Source organism: Parasteatoda tepidariorum, chromosome 9, assembly GCF_043381705.1.
Source record: "Parasteatoda tepidariorum isolate YZ-2023 chromosome 9, CAS_Ptep_4.0, whole genome shotgun sequence".
In the NCBI taxonomy this organism is placed as follows: domain Eukaryota; kingdom Metazoa; phylum Arthropoda; class Arachnida; order Araneae; family Theridiidae; genus Parasteatoda; species Parasteatoda tepidariorum.
The window spans coordinates 65,101,473-65,129,391 of NC_092212.1; the positions used below are offsets into that span (position 1 = coordinate 65,101,473).

General features: G+C 28.6%; 2 protein-coding genes across 2 annotated transcripts in view; one reads left to right on the plus strand and one right to left on the minus strand.

Moving 5' to 3' along the window:
• The first annotated feature begins 6,547 nt into the window (after positions 1-6,547).
• Positions 6,548-17,046, plus strand: LOC107437486 (mesencephalic astrocyte-derived neurotrophic factor). The gene is made up of 4 exons (XM_016049505.3): positions 6,548-6,902; positions 12,997-13,118; positions 13,630-13,771; positions 15,614-17,046. The coding sequence occupies exons 1-4, from the start codon at positions 6,812-6,814 to the stop codon at positions 15,778-15,780; spliced, it is 522 nt and encodes a 173-aa protein (XP_015904991.1). The 5' UTR covers positions 6,548-6,811; the 3' UTR covers positions 15,781-17,046.
• Positions 17,047-25,040: 7,994 nt separating this feature from the next.
• The window catches only part of LOC107437485 (major facilitator superfamily domain-containing protein 6 jef), a 43,820-nt gene continuing 40,941 nt past the window's right edge, over positions 25,041-27,919 (minus strand). Inside the window, exons 9-10 of the mRNA XM_016049504.3 lie at positions 26,447-26,640; positions 25,041-26,143 (exon numbers count right to left, since the gene is read on the minus strand). Coding sequence (XP_015904990.1) covers positions 26,000-26,143; positions 26,447-26,640 — 338 coding nt within the window. The 3' untranslated portion in view covers positions 25,041-25,999. The remainder of the gene's footprint in view (positions 26,144-26,446; positions 26,641-27,919) is intronic.

Consider the following 27,919-nt stretch of genomic DNA (forward strand, 5'->3'; position numbering starts at 1 on the left):
GTCGGACCGAGTAGGGAAACAGACACAGGATTTTAATGAAATCAGATGTATTTTATTTAGATCATGTTCTTATGGAAGACCAGCGAATAGTGATGTTACCTCCATTCAGGATCAGTCTTTCTGGTAGGGAAAATCTTGCAAAAATCCGAAAATGTCTCTATTTAGGGAAATCTTAGAAATTACTATTGGTTAATGAGCTTGCTCGAGTGATTCCCACGGCTTAAAAGGATAAAAGATCTTTTTTTTTAAATTTATGCATAGTTGGGCCAAAAATAGAATTAGAAACAGGATGTGGCTTTTAAAAGTGTGAGAAAGTGAAAAATGCTTAGAAATGCCCTCGCCAAAAATGCTTAGTTACAAACCAAAAATTTTAAAAATTATCTATTTGAAAAATCTTCCCTATGATAGAAGTACAATTAAATTGAAAAAAAATCAAATTTGTAATGTTAACATTATATAAAAGTAAAATGAATTATAAAACATTTACATATGTTCTCATGGTAAAAATTTTAACACAATCAAAAATCTGTAGCAGCATTATCAGCAAATTTAAAATTTTAAACAGTTTTTTTTCTTTTCTTTTTTTTTTTTTACTTAGCAGTTTTTTCAATTTCAAAAGTATTTTGTTTAAAGATCACATTACAGTTTTTTCACTATAAGAAGTATTCTTCATAATAACACAATTTAAGTTAACTCATCAATCATGATAAAAGTTATAAGCATCCTTTAAAAATGTTGTAAATAAAACATAAAATGCAAAAAACAGTTTTACAGGAGAAATTTCAATCTGAAATTAGACTTGAGTATTGTTTACCTTGTTTGAAAAAAAATAAAAAAAAATAAAAAAAAATGACGCAGTGATTGTTATTCTGAAGTCCAAGATTTTAGTATTGTCTTCATTTCACTTTATTTATTATTTACCTTACATATTTATCACTTTAAAGCAAAATATCCGAAAAAAATTTCTTTTTTTTCTTCTTTATGTCCAAAATTTGCCTTCTGTAACATTTTTTCTTTTCTTTTTCTCTCTTATACTTTCTATATTTATTTATACTTTTTCTTTATTGGTATTTTTATTGCAATTATTAATCCGGATTTCAGGAAATATGTAAAGACAAATTAACAGACACAGGATTTTAATGAAATTAGATGTATTTTATTTAGATGATGTTCTTATGGAAGACCAGCGAAAAGTGATGTTAACTCCATTCAGGATCAGTCTTTCTGGTAGGGAAAATCTTGCAAAAATCCGAAAATGTCTCTATTTAGGGAAATCTTAGAAATTACTATTGGTTAATGGGCTTGCTCGAGTGATTCCCACGGCTTAAAAGGGATAAAAGATATCTATTTAAATTTATGCATAGTTGGGATATCTTTTTGCTACCTGGGAGGATGTGGCTTTTAAAAGTGTGAGAAAGTGTTTCGATTAGAATAATTAATTATGAAAACATAAAAAGATCAATTGAAGCTTTTTATGTTACATATATATATTAGATAGATAGATAGATATACAGAGAGAGAGAAATTCCAACGCATTAAGAAATTCGCAGAAAGAAACGAAATTTTACATATGTTAGTGTAATAATGATATAAGTAAGTGATTAAAAAATCAAAGCAAACTCATCACAAATATATAAATGAATGTAGATATTTGGTATCCTGTTGGAAGACCGTTAGCTCTAAAACACTATCCGATACGGTTGGGAATTGATCATACAAGTAAGTCCTTTATGATGTCCTACGGCATCTCGTTCCGCACCTGTTGTAAACGCACCTCTAATTCAGTAAAACTTGAAAAATGCCCAACATTCCGTCCCTAATCAGCTATCCTCGATCAGTGACAGATCTTTTGATCGAGTGGAGGGTAGTAGGGTGGTAGATGCAGTCCAGTGACGTTTCTGTGCGTGGCTGAACATCGCCCGTTTGAAAAATGACTTCTGTGAGCCCAACCATGGTTAGAAACACGCGTGGCTGGATAATATCACGTTGGACTGTTATGGCGCCGTGGTCTATATTAGGAGTCATCGTAAGTCGTATGCGATTGCAATCCATACCTTTAAACCAGCTGTAAGAGCGGAGTGCAGCTGTAACGCGTAAGCAGAATAGAGTCGTCCTCTACACGACCTCCGCCCTCGCACACGACTCTCACAGTTCAAATTGAATCTGGATTCCTCACTGAGTGCGACCTGGTTTCATTCGGCTGCAGTCTAATTCCGTCGAGTGCAGAGTCATTTCAAACGGAGTCAATAGTAGGTGGATATCGATGGCAGCACACATAATGACCTCCTCGATGGCAAATGTCCTTCCAGACCCACTCAAGAAACAGTAGAGAAGATGCTGCTTGTCTCCAGACAGCGGACGAAGAGACAATATGAAATATGCGTAAGCGTCGCATGAAATGACGGCCCTCTCGATTATTGGTCTGTCGAAGGTGCTTGGTCTCAGCGTAAGCAACCTTTCTCCTATCCACCTGTCTCAACACCACCTCACAGTAGAATCAGAATGAACTAATTGGTGGGTTATTCATCGGGCTGACTACCCGATGATTCTTTCCCTCTCGAACTCTGACAGCTGCTCATGTCATCTTCGATGTCAGCGTAACGGCATCTACTTAAAAGCTTTCCTCTACGGCAAATTATGCACACGTAAACAATGCTTCGATGTGATGTCTTAAACGAGGTACCTACTTGAGGAACCTGCTTCTTCATCTAACACATTGTTTCCGTAAAGGCAATGGAAGTATGATATCGGTATATTTGATATCAAAAAGATCTAGTTGATGGTGATAGCAAAGATTGACATCATTGGAACTGACAGCATTAATCCTCTTTGCTGATAATTGGATAGTTGTGTAGATAACTGTATTCAAGATGTTAAAGACTTCTTTATCTTTAGTGAACTCAAGTAACTTCTAAATGTGGCTCACCAAAAAATGGTTAACGATGAGCTGGGAATGCAGAAGAATAGGACATAAGTGGCTGCTGCTTGTTGAATCTTTAGGGCCGGGCAGCGTGAAAGCAAATTCTATACGGGAGAAGACAAAAGGTGTTTGCAGTTGGCCATTTACAATGATAATGCGTAAATATAGTGGGGGAACGAACCTTAATCGCAATTCGATATTCGTTTTCTTCCCGTCAACTACCCTTGATAAATAAAATAAAGAAAATAAATTTTAAAATGCTTAGACAGGTATTTTTCGTTAGAAAAGTTTTTTTCAGAAGCATTGCAGAAATTAATAAAAATCAGTTATTCATTTTATTTCTATTAGAAATTAAATGAAAATACTTAGTTTTTTTTTTTCAAGATTATATTTTCTTACCTGGATTGCGTAAATTTTTTTTATTTATGTAGCTTGTGTAGTTATTTATGTAGCTTGTGTATTTTGTAAGTTCTTTATCTGGAAGTTCATTTATAGGTCTGTGATTAAAATTTTTTTGTAATAATAACTTATTAATTTCTTTTTGTTAGGATTACTTTACAAATACACGGTTTTTTTAAAAAAAAAACGCATAACTATATTAGATAGACTTTGTTTTTTGATATAACACTTTGTTTCATGCACCTGATATAAATAATTGGATATAATAAACCAGACCTGATTTAATTCAATTTTTACATTTTGTAATTATTTCTACCAAGTTTGAAGTGTGGTATAGCCAAATACACCAATTTGGCAGGTATTTGGCAGGATAGCACTTTTAACTGTTGTACTAGATATCTAATTAACCAACAGATTTGCGAGTCCGTATCTACTTTAGTAACTTAGACCAGTGATTCTTAACCTTTTTAAGCAGCGACCCAAATTTGAGAAATATGTTCATGTCGCGACCCAAAAAAAAGTCAAAATTAGGCTGAGTAGCCACAATGACTTCTTCTAAGAGGTGTTGGTATTACTTATTATTTGGTGTATTACTAACTTTTTTGGTTCGACTCAGCGCGACCCTAGAAATATGCTTCGCGACCCAATTTTGGGTCGCGACCCATAGGTTAAGAACCGCTGACTTAGACACCGAACTTACTCGAACCTGAAATTACTAAATTAAAATAAGATAAAAGATGCTTTTGCCATGATGAATCGAGCTATAATTATTTCTTAAAAATATAGTCAGAATGTTTGTTTTAGAAAAAACTGCATAGGAAATTTTGGCAAAGAAATAAAAATATTTTATTTATAAAACAATAAAAAAGATTGTTACATTATAATACCATTTTTCATATTGGGAAAAAATTATGACGAATTAATTCTATTTCATTTTTATTGTAAGAAAATATAAAAAACGTAAGTTTTAGTTTACAGATGTTCTTGATTAAATCAATCTCAATAAAGAAATAATGTAATTTTTTTATGTAGACTTTTTAAGAAGTTCGAAGATTTTTTAAGACTATTTACTGCAAAAAACAGGTACCCTAACAATGTCATCACCTTTTTAAGTAATAATTTCCTACAAATATGAAATAATTCATATTTTTCAATTTTTAAAGCTATCCGAAATGTGCATTCTAGACTGTTTAAGATTGGAAACTTGTTCAGAGCTCTTGGTTAGTTCTGCAGATTCAGGAACTGAAGTAGTATCCATCCCTGTCTTGTCTAAGTTCTTCGTGGCTTTCTACTTTTTTCTTTTCTTGCGGGCCGTTTAATCAAGAGAGTTCCCGTCTTCAGCTTCGGAAATCTCCGGAACTATCTTACCGAAGATCACTCAGCAGCCGTCGGTTCCTGTGGAGGTTCTCCTGCTTCTATTTCGCTGATGATGTGAACTAGTTTGCGTCTAAGTCTTTTAAAATAAATTAAGTTCTTCGGACTGAATCTCACAGTGAAAGGTAATTTTCATATTCTTCCCAAAGATGACCAAATCTGGATTAGATCTCCTTCAGCTCTGTTATACTTTGGAATAATCTTGTACTAAATCGATCGCATGTGGTTGGTCATGAGTTGCAGATACTCTGCTCACGGTAGGTGACCGCTTTCCTCGTCGTTCATAAGACATCGAAGCTGGACTGGAGTTTGGTTGCAATACAACCTTACTCCTCAAACTCAATAACGAGAATGTTAATAAATATGGTAATAAACGTAAACAAATTCTACTTATCAGCTGTTTTATACTCCAAGGCAAAAGCTGTCGCTTTACATTGCGTAAAAGGCAATCACGCTTCATTTCTAATTCATTATATATCTGTCTGCTACGTACCTTCTTGACATTCCGTTTCGATTCCACGATAACTTCGTGTTGCAAGCATGTTTTTTGGTTTATTTGTAGTGCAATTAATATTTGTAGAGTCACAGCTGGTTTAAGTTTATTTATCTAGTGTTAAATAATGACAAGTGATGAAGAAAAATTAAACTACTGTGGACATTATCCCAGCCTCTGTTTTTTCGAAGTTCTCGGCGTATTGCGTCATTATGACGCAACTTGTTTGTGAAATTTTTATCACTTGTCCAGATAATAGGCCATTTAACACAATTTAAAAATTAATCATTATCAGATTGAAACTATAAAGCATTATTTCTGAATCGTATCTATGAAAAAAAATAGGTTATTCTTCAAAAGCATTATATGTAAGTGAGTAAGTAAAGCATTTTAAAATAATTGCATCACGAAAAAAGAAGAAAAGATCACTTTTCTGAACTATTTAAAGTGGCTAAAACGCAATAAAAAATTTTTAAATTATTTTGGGATGCTACGCGGAAAAAAAATCTTTGTAATTTATTCATAAAATTGTTTTATTGCTTTTGGATCATAAGAGATATATAAATGTAGAATACTGAACATAAATAAATAGTTTTCAAAACTTTTTGAGGTGAGGCTTGAAAATCTTATGGTTCTAAAATTATTTATTGGAATTAAGCAAAAAAAAAAGTTCCATGTCTTTGTTACTCGATAATTCCCTCAAAGAAAACGTTCAAAGAAGAACAAGTTATTACAGATTTGCTAAAAATGCATTTAAGAATGTCATTTTGCAAAGTTATTTAAATATAATAAATTTACTGGTATAACTGAATTTATTTACCATATTATCACGTGGAACTTTAAAAGTTACAACACACTAATTATAAATTTATTAATGTATCATAAACACCTGAATGTAATAAAATAAATTTTGATTATGTTATTAAAGATAAGGTATTGCAAATCTCTAAAAGCAAGGTGACTATAGTTTTAAAATGCTTTTATTTATTTATAGAAAAAATTATTTTTAAAAAAAATGTGATATTCACTCCATGAAATGAGTGTCAGAGTTATTGTATATTTACTACTAAGGACATTATATTAAGTTTTTAGAGATAAAAGAAAAACAAATTTCATTGGGACGAGTTTCTAGGATGGCTTTAAAAGGGAATTTAATCTAAAATTTAAAAAAATTTATTCTGTATGAGAAAAATTTGTAGTTTAAAGTTTAGATACAAGCAAAAGAAAAGTAACAACACTCTGACCTTTTACTTTCCTTATCAAACATTTCTGTAGATGTCGCTTTTATCTGTAAAAATAAAAGTTGAAGTTGTGAAATGTAGAGAGCGACAAATTTTCATGGTTGCGCACTTATAACCCTCGTTATTTCTCCAATCAGATTCGTACAGCTGGCATTACCGGTAAGCTTACGTGGGTCTTGATTGTTTGCCCGAGTGTTTTCTTTCAAAATATTTCAGTTTCAATTCTGAATAAAAAGTGCTTTAAATATCTATATTGTTTCTCCGTATGAGTAAAGTATTTTTGATAGATTATTTTAAGTTTTACTTTGCATTCTTGCGCTTTGAAGTTGTTTATAAATCAATTGTCCCATCTTAATAATTTGTCTACTAGCTTCTCAATTTAAGATGGCAAGTTTACTTATAAACTTTTTGACATTTTTACTAGTTATTAGTGTCTCACCATTGACAAGTGCTCTGAAGGAAGGGGAATGTGAAGGTAAATAACTTTGAGAATATAGATTCTTATAAAATAATTTTAGTTCACTTTTATTTTTTAATGTTCAAATTTTTAAAGTTCTACTATTTATGTAATTAAGAACCATAGCAGCTATGTGTTAGATGTTTATTATAATGTAAAAGTTGTCTGTCAAAAAAGTGTATAATGTAGCCGATCAATATTTAAAAAATAATGATTTGTAAAAATTGAAATTTCATTAAGTCAATTCATGATACAAAGGGCAACATAACAAAAAAATAAACATTTAATAATATAACTCCATTTACAAATTTCTGACTATTTTAGATATAAAATCAAAGTTTTTCTTTTTAGGTATTTGAAATAATGATAGAAAACGTTAATTAAGATTTTAATGTTAGTATTTGTAGCATCAGTCATATAGAAATTGTAACCCTCCTCACAAGAACTTTTTTCTGTTGGCGACTTTCTACATGTCATTTCATGTGTACCTTCTATATTTCCTGTTAATTTAAAGTTTTTTTAAAGTAAAATTTTTAAAAAATGTATCATTGCTTATAGATGAAAATTTCAAAACAGATAAATAGCATTTTACTGTGTCCTTCCTATGTAAAATCACACATTTTGTTTTTCTTCTAAATCCTTTTTTTATTTATCTATTTTTCTAATATGCATAAAATTTGGCTGTTGATAACATCCCATGTAATTTTTTTTAAAGAAATAAATATTTATCAATAAAACAATTGAAAAAAAAAAAAAACTAACCAAAGTCCCAATGAAATTGTCCGTAAATGTTTAATATAAACTCTTGTCAAATCAAATCTGTTGATTTTTTTAAAATTTTTAATAAACATATTTTCTCCTTTTAGTTCTCAAACTGTTTAATTTTTATTTGAATAAACAAAAAAAAAAAATATTTATAGTCATGGTTGACAGATCATTCTTTTATTGTAGTATTTGTTTAGTGTAAGTTGGCATTTTTTTAATGTCACATTTTCTATTTAAAAAAATGCATTCTGATTGTAATTTATATGCATTCTGATTGTATTTATGTTATTAAATTGAATAATTAACTCAAATTATGTCACGATTTATCTGAACAATGTTTAAAAGGTAAAATAAACATAGAACTAATAACATATTGATAATTAAATCTATTAGAGAATATTTGTTTTTAAAATGTTTTATTAATGTTGTTTGATTCTTCAATTTAAACATTAAACAAAGGAAGATTAATCAGTAATCAAGTTCAATTGGTCCTTTTAACATTTGATAGCACATAACAAATTTTGCTGCTGTAATCCCACTAAATGCTTGGTTAGTCATAAAAAGGTTCATTTATCTATAGGATATTTTCTATTCAGGAATACTTTTATTTCATTCATGTTGAATTCTTTTAGCGTAGTGTTGATACATCACCAAAGTGTCAGTGACAAACTGATATTATGCCCTTTAAAACTGTCTATACATTTTTCAGTTGTTTTTTATTTCCAATTGAAACTAATATATATATTTAAAAACAATTTTTTTAAAAATAGATATCTTTTTTTATCATCCTGTGATGCAGAAATTATAACATTTAAAAAAAAAAAAATTATTGTCAAAAATAAAAGGTTAATTTTTAAACAAATTTATTATTTTTTAAAAAAAATTATTATTATTTTTAATATTGCATTATTTTTCCTTATGCAAAAACATTATTTATCAGTATTAAAAGCATATTTATATTTAAAGGCTAAGGTATATTCACTTTTGTTGTTCAATGAAATGTGGAGCTTCAAAAATTATAAACCTTTTCCTATTATATTATATTCCTTTAATAATAAGTAAATTGTATAAAAAATATAAAATATTAATTGATAGTATGTGTAATTATTATGCATACAATGGTTGCACATATAGAATTTTTTACCTTTTACCAAAGTTCAAGGTTTTGGACACTTTAAGACGGTTTAGGACAGTTTAAGACAGTAAAACCCACATGTCCTGTCCAAAACCAGTTTAGGACGTCCAAAACCCAAATCATGTGTTAAATTAGCCAAATATCAAAAGTATTAACCAAATTTCAAAATTCTTAGCTAAAAGCAAATTAGTTTTTTATAATTGATTTTTTCTTGTAGAAACAAAATACAAATTTACTATAAATTGAATTACTTTATAAAATGCAAATTCTAATCAAGAGTCATTTTGCAGCGGAGAACTAAATGAGCAGTAAATGGGAGAGTGGATGAAAAATTTTGATGTTAATTCTAATTGGTTATGTGATTATCTAGCAGAAATTAATGTAATCTAATAATAAATACAGAATTTGTTCAAAAAAATCCTTTCTACTTTTTTTCTCTCCAACATCGAGAGGTGTATCTATTTTTCTTTTCGGTTGAAAAAATCATTTGCCAATACTTTTGTTTAAGCACAATTTTTTTGTTGCTGAATATACAATTTTATTGCATTTGTCTTGGTGGAGGAGCAGGTCCTGCTCTCTACATAAGATATTAAGAAGGTAATTGAACATATTGAATTCCGCTTTGAATATACTTAAAAATTAAATTAAAAACCTAGATTAATGGATATATGATTTTAAAAAGTAAATATTTTTGAGGTGATGTATGCATTATGCTGTTCAAAACAACTTATTAATGGGGTAACCACTTATTAATGCTATCCAGGTGACCACTTCTTCTGAAAGCAGGGAAAATCTATAAATTATCATGGAATCTGAACATACCACTGGTAAAACTTGGATTTTTTAGGGAATTTAAATACACTACTTTTATAACTATGATTTTCAAAGAATTTTAACATAGCACTGGAAATTCTGAGAATTAAAACATACTGTGGGAGTTAAAACATACTTTTGAGAAACTGGGGATGATTATTTATCTTAATTTTATATTATCAAATGATTATTTATCATAATTTTATATACAAAAAAAAAATTTGGTTAGATAAATCCTTTTTTTACCCTTATAGCTACTACAGTCAATTCGCTATAACTCAAAGTACGATAACTCGAATATTACTATAACTCGATTTTTTTATGAGGTCCCGACCCTTTTATCTTTAATTTCATGTTAATTATTCTTGATTACTCTAATTTTACTCCCTTTAACTCGATTTTCTTTTTGGATCTTTTTAAGCAAGAAAAAAAGCCTAGGAGCTGATATCTTGCCCCTTCCTTTGCAACACACACACAATATTGTCTTTCGCACTCTTCATGGAGAAGCTAAAGCTGTCCCTCTTGAAGTATGTGAACAGTGGTTAAATGAAACGTTACCAAATTTACTTCAAGGATACAGTGAAAATAATGTTCTCAATATTGATGAAATGGCTTTATTTTTTAAATGTCTTCCAAATAAGACTATGATGTTGAAGGATGAAAACTGCTCAGGGTGTAAAATGAGCAAGGAACGTTTGACTGTCCTAGTTGGAGGAAATGCGTCTGGGACAGAGAAATTGTCCTTAATTGTTATTGGAAAATACCGAAATCCCCGATGTTTCAAGAATGTAAAAACGTATCCTTTGGATTACAAGTCTAACAAAAAGTTTTGGATGACATCAGTTTTATCTGAAGACTATGTGAGAAAGTTGGATCGGAAATTCTTCGCTAAAAAAAGAAAAGTAATACACTTTATGGATAAATGCACAGCACATAGTGACACAACAGCAAAGTTGCAGCCGATGGACCAGTATATCATAAAGTGCTTCAAGCAGTCTTATCGTAAATGGCTTGTCAGAAAAATGATCTTAAATATTGTAAGCATTTAGAAGATTTGTAATTAATAATCATTAATTAAATAATGCGACAATATTTTGAAAGTCCAAAACCGAAACTAACGGTAAGTCGAACTTCCGATGTGTCGAAGTTTTTCATCAGTCTTATCAGATTCGAGTTATCACGAATTCACTGTATATATTTTTTAGCGTTCTAATTATTCTTCTGTAAGGAAAAAAAAAAGATTATTAATATTTTTTTTAACTTTTTTTTTTATAAAATTCCAAAATTCTGCTCAATTGAGCTTTCCAGTTATTTTCTATATATAAATGCACGTGTAATGAAGTATAAAGTTATAGTAGACAATGATATATGTAATTTGTAATTATGCTTTTAATATTTAGTTTTTGGTTATCAGCTNAATTCCGCTTTGAATATACTTAAAAATTAAATTAAAAACCTAGATTAATGGATATATGATTTTAAAAAGTAAATATTTTAGAGGTGATGTATGCATTATGCTGTTCAAAACAACTTATTAATGGGGTAACCACTTATTAATGCTATCCATGTGACCACTTCTTCTGAAAGCAGGGAAAATCTATAAATTATCATGGAATCTGAACATACCACTGGTAAAACTTGGATTTTTTAGGGAATTTAAATACACTACTTTTATAACTATGATTTTCAAAGAATTTTAACATAGCACTGGAAATTCTGAGAATTAAAACATACTGTGGGAGTTTTCTGGGAGTTAAAACACACTTTTGAGAAACTGGGGGTGATTATTTATCTTAATTTTATATTATCAAATGATTATTTATCTTAATTTTATATTATCAAATGATTATTTATCATAATTTTATTAAAAAAAAAATAAATTGGTAAGATAAACCCTTATAGCTACTATATATTTTTTAGCGTTCTGATTATTCTTCTGTAAGAAAAAAGATTATAAATATTTTTAAATTTTTTTTTTTTATATAAAATTCCAAAATTTTGCTCAATTGAGCTTTCCAGTTATTTTCTATATATAAATGCACGTGTAATAAAGTATCAAGTTATAGTACACAATGATATATGTAATTTGTAATTATGGTTTTAATATTTAGTTTTTGGTTATCAGCTCATATTGAAAATATAATACATTTATAATAGTTAAGATTTACTTCAACTGATTATGTGATAAATTAGTTTTATAATTACAATTTTCGAAATAGCTTACATTATATCATTGTCGAATGGTTTGTTACTTAAATAAAAATATATTGTCTAATAATTCTTAATATTAACTACAATAAAGAGGTAATATATATTCCAATCAGTTATAAATAACAAATCTCTCTATCGGTAAATAAATAAACATGGGTTAATAGTATTTACCAGGTTTTTCCCATGGTTTTTACGATGTCCTTGTAAAAACTGGTTTTTCCCTGATAAAAATTCAACCCTGTAATTTAATCTCTTTTACAAAAAGCAGATATGCAATTGATTTAAATAAATTTTTTAAGCAATAATTTTTATCGTTCATTGTTATTTATTAATTCACTTTCTTTTTTTTAAGCAATAATTTTTATCGTTCATTTTCATTTAATCATTCGCTTGCATTTTTAAGTAATTTTTAATCGAAATTTTAATCATAGTTTAAATCAAGTGTTTTAAATTATGTCAACCNACATTCTCTTTATTGTAATATTTCTTTTAAATTAACTGTGTTAACTTTTAATTAAAAGAGCTAATCAAGGCATGTAAATGGACAAAAAAAAAAAGTGACTCTGACTACCGTGAAATATTTTCAGTCTCCCAGACCTCCATTAAATGTACAAAGAAAGGAAAGCTGGATTGGTTACAAAATAATATGTTTCAAAATAATTGTGATTATTACACATTCTCTTTATTGTAATATTTCTTTTAAATTAACTATGTTAACTTTTAATTAAAAGAGCTAATCAAGGCATGTAAATGGACAAGTAGAAATATTTACAGGCTGATCTTGCAGACAAATGACTGCATTTTTTTTAAGTTCTGCCACTGCAGAGATTTTTAATGGAAAAATATTCATAATGTATAAGCAATTTCATCTAAAAAATATAAATAAATAAATTTGTAATGCAAATACAACTAATTAAAACTTCTAGGCTTTTATTATCTAGTCCTTATAAAGCCAAGAAGGTGAGCCCATACTTTGCATTTTGCATGTTTTGTTTTGTCTGGTATTCATTTGATCAGCTGTTTCTAAGTAAAATTAGGGGGGGGGATAGTGATTTTTTTTTATTTATTTCTTTAGTTTACATAATTTAAAAAGATTTCTTTTTTTATTTAGTCTCTGTATTTATCTGATAATTTTTGTTTTTCTTTTTACTTCATTCTTATTAAAACAAATCACTTTTGTTTTTTTAGTTTGTGTTGGAGTCTTGAATAAATTAGTGAAGTCTTTAGAACCTTCTGAGAAATCTGCACCAGCTATAGAAAAAAAATTTAAAAATTTCTGCTTGACAGCCAAGAAATCAGAAGAAAGATTTGTAAGTGAAGATTTCAATTTACTTTAAAATATTTTCATATAATAGATTTTATAAAGTTAGTTTCTTCATTTAAAATTGGGGTTTAGAATTTTTCCTCCATTTGGTCTGGATCATTATGCAACATAGATTATGTATAAAACAGTAACATATTTTTTAAGTCTTTATTCTAACAAATGGCAATGAAACTACACTTGCAATTAAATTCTTTTTTTTTTAAAGTAGTTTGTAAAATTAAATGTGTTAAAGCTAATGTTAGTCAAAATCACCAAAACAGAGTGAAAAACTTGCCAATTACGTCTTAAGTATATTGCAAGTATGTTTGAAATATTCTGTGATTTTGAAATTACAAAACTCTTATCTATTTGGTATATTCTTTTATATAATTTGCTATACAAAATATAGAAATTTTTTTTTCTTTCTTCAAGTAGTGGTTTTGTGGTATTTTTTAAAAAATTTTTCTTAGAATTAATTTCTCTATGGTGCGATACTTATGTTTGTTTTATATTCATAGTGCTATTATATCGGTGGCCTCGAAGAATCTGCAACAAAGATAGTTTCTGAAATGAGTAAACCATTGTCATATAGCTTACCTGTTGATAAAGTTTGTGAGAAATTGAAGAAAAAAGATGTTCAAATTTGTGATTTAAGATATGGTATGTATTTATTTATTTTTTATGTATATATAAATTTTATTTAGAAGTTGTTAAATCTACATGTTTTTCATATTTTGTCTGATGTATAAAATACTTGAATTCAGAACAATTTTTATGCATGTGTGTGGTACAATATGTAACTTTTAAATCTAAATACAAACTTGTTATGCAATTTTTTTGTTTTGTTCAGAATTAATTTGATCCAAATACTTTTTGTAATCTATAATTTCCCAACCTCTTTTTAAGTATTACATTTGATATTTTTTGATTACTGTAAAGAAAGGTTTAATTTTAAACTATTTTACTGAAATGTGTTAAGAACAATCATTATGAGGTTCCTACCTTCGTTATCTTGAATTTTATGTTAAATTTTTGATGATATAGTATTATTTAACAGTGTGATACCTTTTAAAAAAAGTTTAAAATAAAAAGGTTTCTTTATTAGAACTTTTATGTAATTTTCCTCAATACTTTAAAGAAGAAAAAAAAAAGAGATTTGTAGCTTTGAGTCAGGCATTTAAAATTTCACATTTGTTAGTTTTTAGATTTTTAAGATTTAATTTTATTAGTCTGGACTCATTAAACCGAACTTAAATGATGCTAAATATTTCTTATACCATGAAATATTTCTTATACTATTTAAAAAAGTATCTAAAATACTGCATGTTTTATATTTTTAACTCTGAATGGGTGACGGCATTGTATTTTACATGCATCAAAAAATACTGCCAAATAGAGTAAAACTCTAGCATCAGTTTATTTGTGTAAATTAAATAAGGAGGATTTAAATTTTTTTTTTCCTTCCTGCCATCTCCACCTCTTAGAGTTTGGTGGTAAAATACCTGTAATTTTGCTAGTATTTTAAAAATAAATATTAGAAAGTTAATTAAATGAATTATTTGTGTATGTACTAAGAATTGTCAAAAAAATTTTGAAAGTTCATATAAAAAATCATTTTAATGTGTCCTTCTCTTAAATTTAAAAAAATTATCTTTCAAATATTTAACCCACTTACGATTCTGCACATAAAAACTTATTTTAACCTGCAATCTTCGCAAAGCAAAGTTGGTTTTTCATATTATTAGATAATGAAATAATGTACAGGGTGCGTACCGTTTGTAAAAAGTACTTAAACGTGCTTTTTTGGGGATTGCGTTTTTAAAAGCTTTTAAAGGTGCTTTTTTCAGCTGGCGTTTTTAAAAAGTGCTTTTTTTCGCATGATTTTTTTCCCCTTTCAGTGATATCTGGTGGATCCCATGCATTTCACGAAAAATGGAGAGTTTGCTACGTAATCATTCACGCGAACTTCATGTCGTACTCAAGTTATGACTTACGCATGCGCGCACACTTGAAACCGAAACCCGAGTGCTCCAATTCAGATAGAGAATATCAGATCCTTATGAAATGTTTTTCTTTTTAATCAATTTTAATTTTGTTTATTTTATTTTACTTCTAACACTTTTTTTGACATTGGGGGTAAGGGTACTTTTGTTCTGAGTTCAGGGTCAAGTTGAATTCACTCGGTGATGTGGGAAAGTACTGATTGTTTCGATTTACCCCCGTTCCTTTTTGGATTTTTTTTAACGCTAAAACTGTTTATAAAAAGTTTTTGTTTTTCAATAATATCATTGATTGAGTTCGAATTTTTTGAGTGCTTAAAAATTTTTGTAAAGTGCTTGAAAAGTTTTTAAAAAGCACTTATTTTTGATTCAAAGATTTGGCTACTCACCCTAATGTATTAGAGAGAAACATTTTCAAATTTTGTCCAGTTACGAAACCACCAGTGGTTTCAGCAAAGTTTACAATTTTTAAAGCAACTTCTAATGTTTTTTATTTATCTAGAAAAAACTATTGACCTGAAAACTGTGGACCTTAAAAAACTAAAAGTACGTGATTTGAAGAAAATTCTCTCTGACTGGGACGAGCAATGTGATGGATGTTTGGAAAAGACAGATTATATTAGAAGGATAGAAGAATTGAAACCGTTGCATAGTAGAGAGGAATTGTAAATGTATATTAATTAACATATTAATTTATTTGTAAATGACTACATATACAACCATCATTTTGTGCATTTTTCTTAAGCTTATTTTTGCTACATTTCTCATCATAAAAGGGGAAACAAATGTGAGACATTTGAAAAGCTTCTGGTCTCTTGCAAGAAAAGAATCTGTTACAAATTGTTGTTCGAATGTTCTCATTGTTTTATTTTAAATACCTTAAGATTCTTTCCGTAAAATTTTAAATGTTAATTAACAGCTAAACATGCGGAAGTCTAGTTTTATTTTTACAAGTATGAAGTTTTTTCAAATTGTAAAAGATTCTTTATAGTTTCGTTATATTTTGATTATACCTTAAATTTTAAAAAAAAATTAAAACCGGAAAAGTTAAGTGAAAAAGAGATAGTTCTATGGTATTTTTTAGGAATCTATATAATGAATGAGTATTTATACTTGCTTTTTGATATTTTTATGTATTTAAAAGAATTGTATTTTCAGTGTTAAATAAATTTCGACTAAAATAATTCTTTTAAATGTATACATAATTTAATAACTTTTTTATATATCTTAAAAATCTTTTCTAAATTTTAAGTAAACGTTAATCAAGAGCTGCAACAGGTAAAAGTATAATTTTGTTTTTATATTTATAATTATTTTTTTTTTTGAAATTGTAAGAGCATCTTTATAGTGTCTTTAAGTTATATCTATTAAAATTATAAACCTGCAATGTAAATTGGAGAAGAAAGTTTTATTTTTTATACACACCTTTTAATATATATATTTTTATGTATTTCAATTGCTTTTTTAATGTTTAAGAAACAAAATTAGACTTTCAGTATGTTAACACGAAGAGTAATGTCATATCTTCTATTGATATTTCCAATTTATTTATGTTATTCAAATTCTTTTCTAAATAAAATCTGTTGAATATAGAGAAACTCCTTAAGCAGTTATTTGTAAATTTTAAATATACTTTAATATATATAGAATGATTTCTCTAATTGTTATGAGCTGGAACTTTAATCTTAGTTAGAATTTTGAATATTACCAAAATTTCCAGGCATGTCAGTAGTTTTATGTAGATCTCAGAAACTATGAAATGTCATATTAATATTTTTTTCATTTCATTTATTTTCTGATTTTTTCTTTCAAATGAAAATTTAAGTGTTGCTTTTATAAGAATGCTTTCGATTAGTTTATTAATTGCTCAAGTTTCTGCGGCATTTTGTATTTAAACACTGTTCTAAATTGTCTTTAATAAAATTTGTATTCATATTTTTCAGTGCTCATGTTATTGTTTGTTGAATTCTCTAAACTGCGTCAGTTTTCAATGTTATGTTAGATTTGTACTTAATCTTCCTTGTCATTCACTGTTAGCTTCTGTGTCATTCTAAATGTCCTTATTATACAAATCTCTACCCTTGGATGCAAAATTATTAAACATATTTTTCATATTTTTTTATTAATTTAGGTCAAAATATTTTATTTAATATTTGAATAATTTATGGTTATGAAATACAGCATGAAACACTGTTGCTTTTTCCATGGTAAAGGTAAAATCTTGCAATCACTGCTCAATTTTCAACAATAATTTTTCAAATTTGCGCTTATTTAGATGTCAGAGAAACAGTTATTCATGGTTGAAATTTCTTTAATTTACAAAATCAATTATTGATACATTTTTGAATATGAATGAAAAGCTTTTTTTTTTTTAATTTTATATATTTTAGTACAAATATAAATCTGATAATCTAATATATTTTTAGTAGCTATTACTGTTTTTTATAATTAAAACAAATAACATATTTTTGCATGTAGTTAGAGTAATTAGAATAATTGCATACAACTGAAGACAACTTTTCTCAGGCCTGCCAAAAAAAAAAAAGGTTTTTCCCCTTATAGAATGAGAAGATTGTATACTGAGGAAATATTTCTTTAAAACCTCAGAATGGTGTTAATTTTTTTTTAATTGGTAGGACAGCCATATGTTGGCCCTGGCTTTCTTCTGAATTCTTTTCCAGGCCTCTCTCCAATTGGTGACTTCCCAATTTTTTGTTTTCAGAGTATCCATGTCTTTTTTTCAAAACAGTTGATCCATCTAAAGCAAGGTCTGCCTCTTTTTCTAGTTCCTATAGGTGGGGCTTGTAATAGTTTTTGGCAATTTCTATTTTGCAGTGTACTAATTAGATATCCAAATAATTTTATTCTTCAGATTTTTAAGCATTTCACAAGATGAGGCTCTTTAAAGAATTCATACAATTCTCAGTTTGTTTCCTTTTGCCATAAGCTGCCCACCAGAGTTCCACCAACATACTTAGGATTTTTCTCTCAAAAATTGTAAATGCCTCATCTTTCGAGGTTAACACCCATGTCTCGTATGCATTTTATAAAACAGATCTTATAAATCTTTTATATAAAAGAATTTTAATTTTAGAAAACTAGTTTTCATATATTTTTTTAGACTGTAAAAACATTTGTTTGCATTTGTGATCTGTTTATTTATTTCTGAAGTTAGATCATTGTCGTTAAATCTTGATCCTAATTTAGTGACACTTTCTATTTTTCAAACTTGTCTCCAATTTTCAGGTGGCGTATTTTAAGATCTGAATTTAGACATGGCATGTATTTGGACTTTTGTTTTACATACTGATAAATTACTTTTGCACTTTGTTCTAATGCCATAAAGATCTATTTAAAGAGATTGAGGAATGCAAGCAAAATCTGCAATAGCAAGTATCAGCACGGACTTACTTAAGATGTTACCCGTGGTGTTTATTTCAGTCTCTAATAACCTTTTATAGAGATATATTGAACATGAGACGGAACAGTGCATCTTGTTGGTGTACCCCATTTTTTATTACTGGCTGTTCAGTTAATTCACCCCGTATGCAAAAATGAATCTTTGTTTCCATGTTCCTTAATAGTTAAGGCCGCAAAGAGCAAGCTTTTTCTGGTATGTCCAGTTCACGCATAGTTTCCAAACTGAAATCCATGCTAATGCAATCATAAGCTATAGTAAAATCTAAAAAAAATATTACTGGTATTAATATGGAACTCCATTTTTTCCATATGGTTCCATTTTTCCAAATTTTGTCTTAAACTGAATGTTTGTTCATTTGTTGATCTTCCCTTTCTGAAGTCACCAATCACATCAACAAATGGTGACAACCTATGAAGTAATAAAATAGACGAAAGAATTGTATTGGAGGAGCAGAACATAATTCTCTATAGTTACATTAAATAGGAAATGTGTTTTACTGTTGTATCATACACATGGTACCTATCTTCCATTCCTCAGGAAGGATTTCATTGTTCTATATCACCAATCAGTCAATAAGAATATGCAGTTAGATCTTGCAATTTTAAGAAATTCAGTTGGGATGTTGTCTGGCGCAGGTGATTTATTGCTTAACTTTGTATTAATTTATATTTTCTATTTCAAACAGTGAAGGTGGTTCAATGGATGTATTTATATATAGTTATAGTTTATATATAGTTAAATTATATAGTTCAATATTTTTGTTATACATTCTCTTGTGGAGAAGATTGGAGCTTAACAGTTCATCAAAGTAATCCCTCCTCTGATTAAGAATATCACATTTATTACTCAGAAAACGGACATCTTCATTTGTGCCAAGTATAGTCCTTTCTTATAGACTTTTTCGTCTATGTTTATTTCACGAAAACTTTCCTCTAATGAAATTAGTGGCCTCTTATTCCCTTCGTTAAATTAATGGCTTCTTATTTTAGATGCTTTTTTTTAAAAAATTTATGATGATTTATTGTTCAAATATTTTTAAATAGCACAAAGAGCAGTGATGGCTCAGCAGAACTTAGTCACCTCGTTGAGAAACGAACACTCTATCATCTGAACCTTTGCGGCTCTAGCGAAAGAGTTGGCGAGACTAGGGGCCTTCCTTTAAGATATTCGCTATCACTTTATTGTGACATATGTGTTAACAAATTTATTGCAATATACACGGTATCATGCCTTGATGGTTCAGGGGATAGAGCGTTCGCCTTCCAATAAGGTGAACCGGGTTCGAATCCAGTCAATGGTTGTTCGATACAAATTCTGCATGGGTTGCCACAGGCGACTATTTGCAACTATTTTTGGCCTGAGGCGACTATGGCAACTTTTTGTGTTTGAAAAGGCTGAAAAAGCAACTATTTTCAGGAAAAGGAGACTTTTCTGTGCTCCTAGATATATTTTTTTAGCATAAATTGGGTTGTCAACCTGCGGTCTGTCGGAGCTTCTGAACACAATGAATTTCTTTTTCTGAAAAAATTTGAACATTTTGATTTGCACTTTAATTCTGTAATTTTTGATTTCCTCAATTTTTAATGCGCTCAATGTGCACAGATTTTATTGTAAGTCTATTTTGTGTTTTGAGCTCTTTTTCAACGGTTATTGCTACAAAATTCTGCATGACTTTTTTAAAAAAAAAAACAATTTTAATACGATGCATGAATTTTGAATTTGAGTAATCACTTATCACAATATATATATATTTGCTCAATTAATTATTGATAAAAGGGAAAAATTTTTAGAATTTTTTTTCTAATGAAAAAGTATTTTTTTGAATGAATTCTAGTAATTAAAAGTATTTAATTTTCTGCAAATATACAAATTTTTTTTTATGTTGAACTTTAGTGCTAAAACTCTAACGTTTATATAAAAATTATCATATTTCCTGCCAACTTGACTAAATGGATCATGATATATATGACAAGTCATTTAATACAATTTCAGTAATATTATTGAAAAATTTTTGTTCTTATTTAGACAACTATTTTTCATAGTTTTTGGCTACTATTTTCACGCTTTAGGCTACTAAAAGCAACTATTTTGTTCATTTTTTTTCTGTGACAACCCTGTGTAAGAATCCCCTTGCCGTCAGGCTTACCAGGGGAGGTTCTCATGGTCTTTCCTCTCCAAGTAATGCAAATGCGGGTAGGTTCCATCATAAGTCCTCCATGAAGGCAAATATTTCCTAATGCTTGATCCAGGAGTTCCCATGTTTTCTAGATTGGGTTCAAAATTGCAAGGCTACGGAGTTGAATATTAGTAGTCGTAAACCCAAAAATTGGGTCGACTGTTCATTGACGGTTAGAAAATATTAAATAAATTACACAAAGTAAATCTTTTTTCTTTCGCTTAAGATTTGTTTAGAAGTTCGGGTAATCTGATATTTTTGCAAACTTTAATTTCTTATCTTAATACTATTTATAATAGAATGTTTAACTATGAATTATTACATTTTTCATTAAAATGTACAAAAAAAATTGCTGCAATTCAAAATCCTTTTATATAGTATAGATTTTGTTAAATGGAGTTACTGGATACCAAAACTCTTTAGCCAACCATTAATTTAACAAAAATATTTAAAAATAATAATTTTTTCAATGTAAAAAAAAATTTGTTTTAAAGTTAAATTATTGTCTTAAATACTTTGAGATTATTTTTAAATCCTATGGTGTTATTTAAAGTCATTGTCTTAAATACAAAAGAAACAAGCAGGATACAACAAAGTTTTACGTTTATTTCAGGAGGTAAGACTGGCACATGGGTGCTGACACTGCAGATAAATACTTTCATTCACATTATACAAATGAAACAGCTTCAAATATGGACATAGTAACATTTTCCAAAAGAGTTCAGCTACATTAAAATTATTGACAATACTTCTCTAATATTGCTTTTTTGAATAGTGTTGGATATGTAACACATTTTTTTTATACAATATTTTCAATTAAATAGCTCTACAAAAATAGATTTACTAATAAGACTTTCAAATTTTAAAATAAATTTTACATTAACCATTTTTATTGCATTATATTCCAGGTTTTCTCTGCTCTTTTCCCCCCTCTATTGTATGACAGTCATTTGTCTATTTCCTATTTAATTGTTATGTTTCAGAAATTTGAAAAAATTCTTTAAAATAATTCAATTTTCAAATCTATACTTTGCATATAACAATTTGATTCATTGATTGACAAAAAAGAAACTGAAGAAATTCTTACGTGACAACCAATGTTTTTTTAAAAGGTTTCAATAAGGTTTTGTAGATTAGAAATACGTGTGATTTTTATGTTTCAGAAATTTGAAAAACTCTTTAAAATGATTCAATTTTTAAATCTATATTTTACATGTAATATTTTGTTTCATTGATTGACAAAAAGGAAACTGAAAAAATTCTTACGTGACAACCAACAATTTTTTTTAAAGGTTTTAATATAAATAAGGTTTTGCAGATTAGAAATACGTGTGATTTTTATGTTTCAGAAATTTTAAAAATTCTTTAAAGTAATTCAATTTTCAAATCTATATTTTACATTTTCGTTTCATTGATTGACAAAAAAGAACTGAAAAGAAAATTCCTAACGTGACAACCAATGATTTTTTTAAAGGTATTAATATAAATAAGGTTTTGCTAATTAGAAATACGCTTCATTTTTTTCGTGAATTGAACAGGTCTTTGAACTTAGTATGTGTTGACGTTACTTTGTATACGTTTCAACATATCTATATGTTGAAACGATTGTGAACAGATTGGTGCAGAACAGTGCGCCCCAATCTTTTTTCATTGCCACGAACCGGTTAATGTGTGATAATTTTACTCCCTACTGAAGGGAGGATGATTATTGTTTATCTTTTAATTGTATTTAAACATGCCTTCAAAATGAAATACAATTACATGCACGGTATTGGTGCGGCTTTAGGTGACTTCTTTCAGCCTAACCTTTCGTCAATGGAAAGTCGTACACTACAGTAAACAAAGTTGAAATAATGTACCATTTGACCCATGAACTCGTTGGTTCGCGGCCCGGGGATCGAGATCACTGCTGTAGGATGTTTAAAAAAATTAAAATCACTTAGTAATGCTTATTTTATTGCATCAGGTTGTCTGGAAAGTTGGTGCTGTTTTTTAGGTTGGTAACAGACAGATTTGAATAGTACAGAATGATTGAAACTAAATGATATGTGTGCACATGACTGAATTCAGAAAAGTGTCTGAAAACAACAAATAGGTAGGGCTTTGACGTGCTTTGCCCAATTCACAAAAAACCACATGCGCTCAGATTTTCTGAAGATTTCGATCATAACAAAATTCACTTGAGAAGCTCTTGTGTTAATTTAAAAAAAAAAAGTAAAAAAACTTCTGTAGACTGTTTTTTGTCGAAAAACAATAGCTTCTGGTTGGAAATAATTTTGAAGTTGCCAGTAGGAAAGTTATGGAGTAGAATAACACTTGAATGTTTTAAAAATGTATTCCAAAATTTGTAAATATTTTGTGCTTAAATTTTCCTCTTAAAGCAGTACAACTTTCCAAACAACTTAATTGAAATAATAAAAAAAATCTTTTTATGTTGGAAACGTTTTTATGACAAATTAAAAGCAAACTATATATTAAGTATAGAACATTAAACTAAAAATTAAACGTTATTTAGATTGTCTTTTTAAATCAAACTACACTATTTTCCGGAATTTTTTAAAAATTCTTTAATAATTTCTAAAGTTTACAAAATTATTGTTTGCTGTGAGCTAGTAATATTCTCAATTAGTATAATCTCATACCAGACAAATTTGCTTACTATAAATTATATCTACTATTATAAATGCGTATTCAGTAATTTATGACTTATATAACAATTCTTGTAAAAAATTAAAATCCTTAAACTGGGAATTTACTTATTATACTAATTTCAAAATTAAAAAAGAAAAAAATAATTGCTTTGTAGATTTTTTATCTTCAAAGAAAATATTGCCTCAGACATGTTTGAATTCTTGTACTCATTTTATTTAGATTCGATTCATTACTGTAATTTTTCTTTATTAATTTTCTTAACTAAAAAAAAGTTTCGTTTCTGTCATTTCACTCTTTAAAAGCGTCTGTACTTTTCTGTAAACTACGACATTCAAATGAACAGTTAAAAAATTATTAATTAAAAATTATCTGAAGTTATATCATTGGAGAGTTAGTTTATTCATCTTTCTCTCATTTTATGGTTTGCAGAGGATTATTTTGGGGAGGCACACATGTATTAGCAACAATCACAAGTTTCTTCTAAACATCTAGACTAGGGTTGTCATTTGAAATCTCATTCCAAGCTGCAAAAGCTCAATTTTTTTAACGCAATTTATCTATAGTCAATGGTTGTTTCAAATTATACAAGGTTTATATTAACTTTTATGAATTATTAAATGTTTTTATAGCTAAGCCATGTATATTGCAATTCTATGACAGTTTTGAACAAGTTTAAACCTGACAAATTGACTCATACTATAAATGGCCAAGCAAGAAATAGTTTTTTGACCTTCGTGACTTAATTTTATGCTATTGACAAATGCATTATTCTTTGTAGGTGAAGTTGATTAACTTTAGCTGGATAAGCTTAAGTGTTGTGTAAATGTGAGCTACGGATTCTTTTAAATGATTATAATCTAACTTTTTTTTTATATAAAAGAATAATTTTTAAATATTTTATTAACATGCTCTTAAGACATCTTATACGTATTTATTTTTTGCTCAGCTAAACAAACTTAATCAGCTATAGTAGTTCTAACTCTCAGAAATCTTATTTTCAGAATATACTTATTTTCCGAATCCTTTTTTTACGAATACATAAAAAATGCATCAATTTATTGGTTTTTTGTTTTAATTTTCGCTTAAGATTAATTTTTTTGAAGGAATATAATTTTGTTTTATATTTTGTAATGTTTTTTTTACTACCTAAATCTATTATTATTAGTTTGGTTAAATTTTCTATTAATTTGTAACTATTTTCTTCATAATTTTTATTCAAATTGATTTTTATAAAATATTTTTCGTAATGTTTATAATTTGAAAAGAATTTCTTGGTGATTTTACCACTGTTGTTTAAGCTTTTTAATTTTTCTAATATGCAATCAGACATTTTTATTATTTTTTAGGAAATAGTTTGATATTAGCTACTTAATGGAAAAATTTAATCTTCTTTTCAAATGATTACGTTTAAAATTCTGTTAAATATTAAAAAGGATTCTCTTTATCGTAATCTTTCCCTTTTTTTAAAATTTTATTTCTCTTGAATACTTCTTTTCAGGGATGTGCTGCTTCTCTAAGTAGCCCTAGAAAGTTTTTTACGTGAGCCAATTTTTGTTTTATACATTAAACATTATTAAATTATAATTATTTATAAAACAGCTATTAGTAATTGCTTTTAGTAATTAATCAAATAACTCTGTGTACTCTGAGCTTCATAATTAAGAAAACAAAACAATTATATTTTTTATAATTATTTCATTTATTTCCTGACATTACCAGAGTAGAGCTACCACAGTTTTTGGCAATAACTTATCATCCAAAGTGTCTGGCAACATCTAACGAAATATTAGTATACTAATATTGTACCTGTTGTATAATTTTGTACCTTGCATGAACAAAATCCTTGACTAATTAATTATGTACAACTTGCTGAATTTCAATAACTTTTTTTTTACAAAAATAGAAAAATATTTGTTAAATTAAAATTTCTATTAACAAATTTCAAGTATATAATTAATTTTTATATAATCAGGTACTTTTTGTTTAGTTTTTTTTTAAATCCTGTACAATACAGTGCTTAGTTTAAATTTAATTCAAAACAAATACACATTTGATACCTATACTTTTAAACTCTATAAACTTATAACCATACATAGAGACCTTGAATATTAATTGGGATTTATGAAAACTTATATTTTTTGGTTTGTAAAGATAGAGGTTGTCATAAGGGTGTTTTTAATCAGTTGGATGTACCTGATATTTCTTATTTTATACATTTTAATGTGAGCATTTTTTTTTAACTGAGCAACCAAATTCTGCGGTAATTTCAATAGTTTTTAGTAACATGTTTCAATATTAGTTTTTTCAACTGTCTAGAGAATACGACAGGAGTGGCGTTATGACTTGCTCGACTTGTGGCTTTCTGCTCAGCAGCCTTTGTTTATATATAGTTTACATATTATACCCTCTTCAACGGTTGGTTACGCTCTTCTGCTTCCACCACTACTGCCGTGTGTCGAACAAGTGATTCCGTTTTATGACAACCCACCCACGATTCCATCAATTATAAGCTATTAATTATGCCAAGTAGGATAATGGTTACAAACGCGTTTTCACTTGTAATCAGTCCTTGTATGTCAGTTCTGTTTTTCTAAAATATCACACTCCTTAAGAGGCGGCGTCATGAAAAAGAAATTAAGCTACCAATCGTAGGCGATCTCGTTATGGTTTTCAGGCTGAGGACTGTAGAGCTTTGTCTTGGGTGCTGGGCCCACCAGTACATCGTATTTGGCTCCATCTTCATCATTCGGCTTTTGTGTAAAAGTTTGGACTTCGTCGTAAGCCTAAGAAAAAATAAATGGTAGATTTTTAGGATATGAAATTTAAAGCATCTTAAAGATTTAGAAGAAAAAAAATGATTTGCATATGTTTAGGTATTCATTAAATTTAGGTTGGTCATTTAAAATATCCCATTAAATCCAAAAATGGAGCTTGCTAAATAGTTAAAACTTGTTTAAATGTTCCAGAGGTGATTCTTGGCTTAAAGGCCGATTTATAAAAACGAAGCGAAATGAATTGGTGAATTTAGATTCCTACAATCTGTGTTAATTATGTTCTACTTAACTATACACAATTGTATAGGTTACCTGGAAGTCCCTTCTTATGAATTCATATGGATAGCAGCCCTCAGGACTGGCTGCTTGAGCCAAAATTCCCTTTGGATTAAACACCGCCGCCAAAGCTCTTCTTGTCAGTGCACCTCCAGATTCTACGGGATTTACCAGAGGAGTTTTATTCATGTTGAAGTCAGAAGTATAATTCTGCCCTTCCACTGAATAGCCTGGAAAAAAAGTTGACATTATATCCTAATTCTGAAATTCTATCATTAGAATTATAGTCAAGAAAAAAATTCGTTTCAAAAATCAGATCACCGTGTAGCGGCTGAAAATTTAAAAGAATCGTGCCAATGTACGAGGTTCACATCTTCAAGAATCATGTAAATTTTCGATCTTTATCATCTTCTTCAAGAGTCATGCCAATGTGCGATCTTTCTCTTTGTATCATGATCTCCGTTGTTTTGGCTCTATGTGCGACTGTGTATATTATATTGTAAAGGTACAAAAGTTACAAATTATGGATTTCTTCGTGACAAAATTATGCAAATTTTTTGTGTTAAACATTTGAACATTTTCTGTTCCGGTATTAAATCAATCATTACTTGGCCGAAAATTGAAGAATTGAGTTGTCCGATTTTTTGTCAAAGCTAACGCTATTTTTTTTCGGCTTAAGTGATGAGCAGATTTTTAAGAAGTAGACGAGGGTCAGGAATTCTTAGAGATTTATAAATTAGCGTTTTTTTTTAATGTTGTGTTACGACCGTGTTATAGCACCTAGATGTTAACTTGAAATGAATTTCAACACTGTTATTTACTTTTTTATAACCAGTTCAGGCTCTTCAACAAATTCAAACTTATTGCTTAATAAAATATCACTTAACATGATCGCATAAAATAATCGCTTTTTTAAATTATTGATTAATATAATCACATGATTTGCTAATCTTACTTACTATATCACAATTCTCAATCATGGAAATGATAAGAATGGGCTATCAGTTAAAGAGTTGACCTCGCCAACTACCCCTCTAAATACTCTAAAACAGTGGTATCCAACCCCCGGGCTGCAGACCGGTACCAGTCAAGGATCAAATGGTATCATGCGGCCCAAGGTACATTAATTTCATTAAATTATTCCCATTTTATTTACTAAGCTGTATTTCTCTCAAATGTGTCCGTTTTTCCATCGGCGAGAGGTTAACCAAGTGCTGAGAAACGTCCCCTAAAGCCACACCCAATAGCTCGCATGTAATTTTATGTTACTTTAAATGCACATTTAAAATTATTAAATCAAAACAATCTAAAATATAAACAATCGACTTCCCCTTCAGTGGGCCGTGGTAAAATAATCAAACGTTGACCGGTCAGTGCCGATAAGAAGATTGGGGAGCACTGGTCCAAAACACTTAATTTATAAAACCCATTAACGCCTGAATTTTTTATACACTGTATTGGAAAATATGCTCCAATTGAAAAAGTTTTTTTTTTAACTAAATGAATATT